The sequence below is a fragment of the Astatotilapia calliptera genome, chromosome 8 (assembly GCF_900246225.1).
Source record: "Astatotilapia calliptera chromosome 8, fAstCal1.2, whole genome shotgun sequence".
In the NCBI taxonomy this organism is placed as follows: Eukaryota; Metazoa; Chordata; class Actinopteri; order Cichliformes; family Cichlidae; genus Astatotilapia; species Astatotilapia calliptera.
The window spans coordinates 16,804,572-16,813,578 of NC_039309.1; the positions used below are offsets into that span (position 1 = coordinate 16,804,572).

Sequence of the window (9,007 nt, forward strand, 5' to 3'; positions counted from 1 at the left end):
AAATCATGACCTTATTGTGTCTACATGCCTAAATGCATCGAGTTGTTTCCATGTCATTAGCTAATTAGATATTTGCATTTACAGGTGTTCCCAATAAAGTGGTTGTGAGGGTATTTTGAAAGTTTAGCTGCTGGTAACCAAGCTAACATTCAGCTGCCTCTCCAGAGCATCTCTCGTTCCACCATTGAAAGCATCATGGATGGGACTCTAACTAAGCAGGCATGGACTGCTGCTTGTGATAATAGATCTGCTTCAAGCTGCAACACGGGTGGAGAACAGCTTCATAAGCAGGACAAATAGCTGCAGTCCAGAACCATGAAGCCGGACTCCATGAACACAAGTAAAGGTTTTTTGAGAAGCAGCCACAGTGAGTATTTTTACTATTAATTATGGCTGAGAAAAAATTCACAGAAAAACACTTTAAACTCCAAAACTTGTGAACTATCATCTGAAACATGCTGCGATTTCTTTGCTAAAGATAACCTCAAGAATTAATTTTCTACAGTTTCAATCATTTTTAAGCCTGCACTGGTTAAAGGTAACATTGTCTCTTCACGTTTTCTCTGTGCATTACAATTAATGTGATTAGTTTGTTCTTCCAAAAGCGCAGACTCATCAGTACTAGTGACCTTACCTAATGCTGCCTTACCAAAAAAGATGAAGATGTGTAAAGCTTGCAACTGAACTCAACAGGTGGGATCACTGATGGACGTGTCTGAAATGAATTTCTTTGAAAGGGCAGCAGGCCTAAAAGTTATAAGATAGTATTAGGGACTGAGTGGAGCTCTCTGTCACCCAAAAAGCAGTCCCAGATCTGATTAAGACAACGTTATGCCTGAAACGCAGCAGCCAATGCAAAAACACAAAAGTGTTTATTGCTGTTCCGACCTTCAGGCCCAGAGGATTGGCTCACGGAAAGAATGTCTAGACTACTATATTTAATCACACTGCTACCATAATTTGGACTCTGATAAGGCACCAAAACCCTGTTTTTTTTAATTCTTTGGAGTCAATCAACTGGTGATTGAAATCAGCCAGATTCCACTTGATCCACTGTGAGGTCAGACTTTTACCACAAAACAGAATAAACTAACAATTAAGTCACCCAAGAAAACTGCAGTTAGTTAGGGCTGCTCGATTATGGCAAAAATGATAATCACGATTATTTTCACTGAAATTGAGATCGCGATTATTTGACGATATTTATTTAACCCTTTAAGACCTACTATAGAACCAAGTCCGCCAGAGCTTATATTATTTTTTTTACATGTTGTAGTGCCATTTGTGGGAGCATTTCAAGTTGCTAAATAACTGTTATAGCCCATATTTTAATAATAATGTATGCATTAAGTCCATAGTAACTACATTAATTGCAAAAAAGTGCAATAAATTACAAAAAAAATTGAAAATCGTTTTTGTTTGTTTTTTTACATATATTTCTACTTGGAGAAATTTAAGAGGTTTATCCCTCAAAACTTTAAATACAAAAAAGTTGCAAAAAATAGTTTACAACAACAGGAAATTTATTTTGAGTGTCTTCATAGTTTTATTTTGGAGATACACCAATTTTTATATACTGCAGGAAAAACAAAAAAAACCAATCCTATGATGCAAATTTGCAAAGAAAACAGCATGTGCATCAAAATAAACTATTTCCAGCAGTGCAAGCATCCCAGAAACTATTCAGAAAAGTCAAACATGACCAGTAGAGGTTTTTAAGGCCTACAAGTAAAAAACTACATTTCCGCGAAAATGACGTCACTTCCGGTTTCGGCCAGGAAATGGCGGACATGCGACAGTTCGCGCTGACGTTTGTTTCACTGTGGGAAGTGTTACGAACAGCTGATCGGATCGGCAAAGCGTGTTTCTGGAATATTATGTTTTTGTTCCTGCAAGCGCTTTTTATGCAATTTTTGCAAAGCTTTATGTGGAAGGAAACTGTGACCGAGGACAAGCTGATGGCATAAGATGTAAGTACAACTCCTCCGGTTTCATATGCAAAACAAATTATTGCGCTAGCTTATGCGGTTCAGGTTCTACAGGGATTTAAAAATAGTTACACAAAACGGAGCATGCTGCTCTGACCGGCTTTAAAGGGTTAACAATGACTTTAAAAAATAATATAAAATAGTGTGCAACACCACTGAAGTTTTTTTTTTTTTTTACCTCTCTTTTCAACCAACAGCAGTCACTCTCCTCTCCAAATAACTTCTGCTTAGCTTTCCGAGCTTCCCTCGGGTCCTCTTAATCAGCGGTCTCCAACCTTTTTTGCGCCACGGACCGGTTTATGCCCGACAATATTTTCACGGACCGGCCTTTAAGGTGTCGCGGATAAATGAGGGAGGGGCTAATAATCGGCTCAGTCATTTTTAATGATCGTTGAAAGCCCAGATCGTAATCGTGATTAAAATTCGATTAATTGAGCAGCCCTACAGTTAGTACACCTTTAGTTTCCACAAATACAGAGAGGGGACAGGGAAGTCCCAAGGCAACCTCTCCTTCACCTTTCAGAGTTTTGCACACAGGCGTGTACATGCGTACTTAAACATTTCTCCCTGCTGTATTATGCGTAACATCCTTCAAGAACCCCCAGAGACACAGCTTGAATCCTTTGTAGTGCTCATTAGGAGAGTGTCAAGTCCAGCATGTTTCTCTAATCTAATCAGCTCTATATCTGGCTCCCCCCCCCCCACCACCTCCCTTTGCTGCCCCCACCCCCTCCTACTCTTTATCCTCTTCATTTGTCAGCTTTGAAAGTAAGTGAGAGAAAGACACGGGAAAGTGAAATTAAGCGAGGGAGAGGCGGCAATGGCAGACAGAAAATTAGGTGAGATTGAAGGAAGTCCTTGAGAAGAGAAAGCATCTCTTGGGGGTTTAGTTGGGATTGTGGAGGAGAGGAGACAGGGAATTAGAATCAAGGAACGTGCTATCAGTAAAGGTCTGGATGACATGATGAAGTTAGATGAGACACTTTCTACAACTTTTCGTTTTGGGGAATGGGTCGCTCCTTGTGGACCACTGCGATGAGACGCAAACAAATCCATCAGTCTGCCCAAGTCTTTGATAAGGAAGATCATTTGTTATACCAAGACATCACCACTTAGCCCGCAGTTTTCCTACAGTATAAATTTAAACCTGAAACTGACACTTACACCCACACACATACATTTCTTCCCTAACAATTACAAGACAGGACCTTTACACCCTCAACACACAGTTAATTCACATAGATGCTTCACACAGATTCATCAGAGGCAAGAATTAATCAGCATGTTTGCATAAGTGTCAGACTTGCAAATGAAGGTTGTCAAAATAGGGTATGAGGCATGTTACCGCAGCGGTTTACTAAAGAGAGCAGACAGATAATAGAGGAAAGAGACCGAAAAGAAAAAGACACTGTGAGGAGCAACGGCGAAGAGAGATGAAATCTGTAGGAGCAGAAATACAGTTGCCAATTTCCTGTCGCCGACAGGCAGCGGTGTTGACAATGCCGGTTGACAGCCAGCTTCCCCTGGCCGCCACACATTCATTCTGTATTGTAAATAAACAGTTTAAGGGGAAATGTCAGCCGAGAGACGGAAGGAGCAGCTTCGGTTATAATACCTATTTCCCTCCTTCCTACCAATGCGGCGGCCCAGTTGCCAGCCGAGTGACAGACGTGGCGAGTAATGAGGATGGCACGCACAACCTGCTCTGCTGGTGCTGACAGTAACAGCAGCTGACGCCGCGGCGTTTAAAGGTCCCTGAGGTCTTTAGGTTTAAACCTGATGCTTACACTATTTACTGTACGACGACATGCGAAGTAGATCGCGCTTTGACCTCCAAATGCGACTGATCATAAGGGGAGATGGCAGGAACATGGAGACGAGTGTGTGTGTGTGTGTGTGTCGGGGGGGGGGGGGGGGGGGGGGGTAAACTGATGTGGACATGTTTTTGGTTTAAATGGTGCAGTCATGGGGATAATAAGGAGACTTGGATGCCTACAGCCAGACTCAGCTAGATGATAGTGGGAGACAGCTCCGGGAGGGTTCATGACTGTGGCTGTGCAGCTAAAATTGGTGGTCATTACGACCCAGAAAAAGAAAAAAAAAAAAAAAAAGACAGGGGGGGGGGGGGGGGGGGGGGGAGAGTACCTCTGTGACTAAGCCAAACCACATCTCTGCTGAATATGAATAGTTTGCTTCGAGTCAAATTTTAGAAAATGGGGAGCAGAAGGACATTTTACTAATGGCATACTGCTCCACATATAAATATTTTTATTGGCTTTAATATCTTACATGGTCTCCAGGATTAGGCAGAATAAAACTTTCATCACGATCCAATCAAACATGTCACCAGAGCCCAGAGAGAGAAAGAGCAAGAACATGCAGAGATGGAGGGAGACAGGTTTGCTTGCTGATTTCCCTTCCTGGAGGCCAGCCAGGCAGGTAGGCGCCACACTTTAGACCCCTAATTTTCATGCAAAGGTAGTCTGCATTGCTTAACGGCTTGCGGCGCTTTTTTGCATCAAGCATTAAACCTGCAGTGGGCTCTGTCAGCCCGTTCCTCATAACCTGTTGTAAAGTCAGACTGCACACTCAGAAAATCAAGAACACAGAGCCATCGTCTTCAGCTAAAGTGTAAATTTGATGTCTTTACCTTAAGAGTATAATAATTTGTTTTCTATTTAAAGGTTATGTGGTGTAAATCATCCTACGTTCTACTGAAACAGACAAGCAGAGGGGAGGACTGGACGCAGGACAAGTCAAACCTGGTGTCTCGGTATCAGACAAGGTGGGCAACACAGTGATTGTGGCGTTTCCACATTCAGGCATTTCTAATGTAACCAGCTTTTTTCAAATTCAGTTGCGATTCAGAAAGCATCAGGTGACAGGATTGGGGGGAACCAGCTGCCACTGTGGCAAACACACACACACACACTCACAGGTTTGCTGTGCTGCTTACAAGATAGCTACAATCTTTACCTCAGAGAATAGGACAGAGACAGAATCAAGTGCAGCCCATTCACATATACTGTTTATAGCCTAACAAACCTTCATTTGCAGCTAGCAGACTTCTACTGAATAATTCAACTAAAAAAATAAAAATAAAAAAAAAGTGAAAGAAAAATCTTCTCTTCCTGCAAATAGCTTGAAGGCACCCAGGTGTTTTTTATAGATAAATACTGCATGCTGTCACAGGGGGGTCTGATGTGTTCAAACTAGACTTCATGGGCAGAACTAACTTTCTTTCTTTTCTTTTGCCTTCAAGCTGCAAGAGTCGTAGCACCGCAACACAGCGGCATCTTTCTCGCACGGATTCCTTTAAATTGGGCGAGAATTTAAAGCCTGTCTGGTCTGATCGATAGCCGAAATCCTAATCAGCATCAGCATCGTGAGAACAGACAGAAACCTTCTGCTTTTCATAGATAAATATCAGCTACTGTCAAATGGGAATACGTTGTTTACAGACTCTGGCTGGGAAACAGAAGAAAGCTAATGCTCAAACCTACCTCAGTGAAAACTATTCTGAGGCTGAACAGTCCCAAAGCTGATGTTCTTCGTGGAATAAATGAATTAGAGCAGGGTTATCTCAATATATATGCGTTTACATTCAACATTTGCATAAATATCACAAAACTCTGTTTCTCTTGAAAACATCTAGAGCAGTGGACACAGATGTAAGGTGCTGCATGGGGTGGGTTTAAAACTCAAGACAAACTATGATATACATGTTCACTCACACATAACTAATAACCACACATGGGAAATGAGTCTGAATTTGAAAAAAACATGTCTGTTATATGCTTGGCAGTTGCCACTTTAATATTAGCAGAGACGCATACATGTGCTGATTTTTCAGGTCAGGTGAGCCCTGCACTCTTTGTGACCATGATTAACAGAAAAAGCATAACTGTTTTACCATTGTGACTGATGTATTTCATACTGGGTTAAAGGGACTTATCGGGGATGTCGAGGCTTCCCTCATATCATAAGTTAAAACCCACAGTGGGAAAAGTGTAAGTAGAGTCAGATCTGCCTGTTTCGTACAGTAACACCAGTCAAACATCAGACCGAAACGATATGTTCACAGTTTAGATCACAATGCAGCAGCTGTTTTAAACTGAGTAACATTTCAGCTTATAAAGGCAAATATAAGCACACAGTTTACATTATACAGAACTGTGAAAAAAAACCTTGAACTATCCCTCATTTCTTCACACTTTCTTCTGAGAGCCTGAGTTGCAATTTTTTTTAAAGTGGTCCTGAGCAATTGTTCTCCAGGCTTTCTGAAGGTCTTTCAGACCTTTTCCTTTGGACATTTGCTGCTTTTTCACTCATTTTCATTCCAATGAAATGATTGGTGAACCAATGCTGTAGGGCTGCTCAATTAATCGAATTTTAATCGAAATTACGATCTGGGCTTTCAACGATCATTAAAAAGGACTGAGCCGATTATTAGCACCTCCCTCGTGCTTTACTCTCGCGCTGCTCCGTGTGGCAAATCGAGCGCACCTCTCTGCGTTTCGAACAGGCATCACAACAATTAAGAGGAGCTAACAGAGGGAAGCTCGGAAAGCTAAGCAGAAGTTATTTGGAGAGGAGAGTGACTGCCGTTGGTTGAAAAGAGAGGTAAAAAAAACCCTTCAGTGGTGTGGAAACATTATGGGTTCGTGGAGTCAGACGTGGATCAAGTAGACATAGTGTGTAAACTTTGCTACGGTGTCGTAGCTGCACCACAGAGCAACACTGCAAAGTTCACTAAACATAGATATTTACATTTTTCATTTATTTTTTATATTGCAAACATTTGCACTGTTATCAGTATTTGCACACTATTTTATACTATTTTTTGACAATCTTTAAAGCCATTATTCAATACATTGTTATTGTTAAATAAATATCGTCAAATAATCGAGATCTCAATTTCAGTGAAAATAATCATGATTATCATTTTTGCCATAATCGAGCAGCCCTACAATGCTGTGTCCTCACATAACTGTGCAGAATCCTTATTTCTGACAGCCTTTCACAAAACATATTTCTTTGTCTCCCAAAGAATCCCAAAGTAGCTGAAAACATTGAATATGGAGCCTCTCAGCATGTTGTGCACGTCCCTAAAAAACTCAGAAAACTGAAAAAGTGAAAAAGAAAAGAAAAAGTGATACAACAGTGGGTGTCTACAACCATCTGTAAAACACAGTGGAGGCTCTGTCATGGTTTGGGGTTACGTTTCAGACAGTGGTGTTGAGAATCTTGTCAAAACAGAAAAGCACAGTGCACCATGAAATAGAATTAGCCAGCAGGGGGCGACTCTTGTGGGTACAATAAGAAAGTCTATGGGAAGACTTTCAAGAGCCCTTTTTTTATTACCTCAATAAGCACTTTATTGCAGAGTCGATCGTCTCAAACACTACTTTCAAACCCTACTAAATACAAAATGAGGTTCATTTTGTGGCTTATGGTTCCCAATAGTCAAAAAGGACAATAAAGCAGGGTATTAGTATTCAGTGTCCCTCAGTTGCCTAGTCGGATCCACCCCTTGTTCTTCACATCTGCTTCAAAGATGCCAAAATGGCAGACGTCTCACATCAACTTAGACCAAAACAGTCTAGACGGATCACTTACATCTTAACGAAGTCATTTAGTTTGTATTCTTTCCTCAACAAATACGTACAGAGAAAATTACCAAATGAAGTATGAAGCAAGCTGTATTGTTGAAATGCTGTTCAGTGCATGAAATCACAGCGTGTGGTTCTCAATAACATGCTGTTATCTGTAACCTGGGAAAGACATTTTGAACACTTTGAAATACGTGCAGCCTTTGAACAGGCTGGAGTGACATCCCAGATGCGATGGGATAGCACTCCCAGGACCGATACTGTATAATCTGGTCAGACCATAAGAGGCTAAGCGGAGCTAAATCTCATGCAGTTCGGCATCTGTGAGTTCACATTATGTCCCCAAACATTCGCAGATAATTGGCAGTCAGACTGGTTGATGCTGCTATCTTGTTTTTCCTGTCCATATGGCTGTACATCCACTGGGAACCTCTCATCGCTGCTGTGGCTTCCTTTTTTTTCCCTCTTTTGGCTGTTGTGCTTTCGCTCAGTTAAGTTAAAAGTAATTTAGTGTTTAGCGAAAGGCGATGCACTTCAGAGTTTCATTATGAAGGAACAGCAGGAAGGACGCTCTGTGCTTTCCCTAAACACCTGTTGAAAAATCTCTGAATCCTTGAAAAATGACAAAGACTGCCCGGTAAAACTTTACCGTGTGAAAAACTGTCAAGCCTACCTCTTCATTTTTATAAAATATTACACCACTAACACAATCATTTAGTAACCTTGCAACATTTTTAAAGAACTGTAAATGTTTCTTTGTTGTGCTCTAACCCCTACCTGGCATGGCGTGGACCAAGTCGCCGCACAGCACCATGAATCTCGGCCTGGGTCTGAGTTGGTTAATGGCCTCCACGGCCTGCTTAGTGAGCTCCACTTCCTCAGCCCATTCTTCCCCCCCGCCGTCACAGTCGCCGTCCCTCCAGGCCTTCATAAGCCCAAGCTGGGGGTCTGCAGCTTGGATGAAGAAAAATGGTCCAGTCCATTTGTGCTCTGCGTCTAAAACGAAAACAGAATAAAGCTTCTTTTAGCTAAAAGACAATGCAGGTTAGACAGCTTTTAGGAGTGCCACTCTTTTGTCTTCCACTCAGGACACACTGCACAGCATGCCAAAACATGTAAGTTTGATGCTAACAACTCATGGGAATCAACTGCAAAAATACTATTTCATGCCTCTTAAACTGTTACCTCATGTATTATTTGCTGACTCAACTAAGAAATACAGAGCAAATTATGTGCTTTTGTGTTATGTCTGTTTTTAAAAAAAAAAAAATCTACTAACAGATCTTTGCGAAGTTGTCTGATTCATCCTTTGAGAATAGATGCTTTTTTTTAAATAACTGAGGATTCACAGAACAAATAAACAGAAAAACATTCCTGTGAAATTGGTCGAGACCAAGAACTGGACTG

At 41.3% G+C, this 9,007-nt stretch overlaps 1 protein-coding gene across 1 annotated transcript in view; it reads right to left on the reverse strand.

Annotated features, from left to right (window-relative positions):
• The window catches only part of cpped1 (calcineurin-like phosphoesterase domain containing 1), a 67,999-nt gene that overhangs the window by 46,082 nt on the left and 12,910 nt on the right, over nt 1–9,007 (reverse strand). Inside the window, exon 2 of the mRNA XM_026179077.1 lies at nt 8,378–8,596. Within this exon, the coding sequence (XP_026034862.1) occupies nt 8,378–8,596 (219 nt within the window). The remainder of the gene's footprint in view (nt 1–8,377; nt 8,597–9,007) is intronic.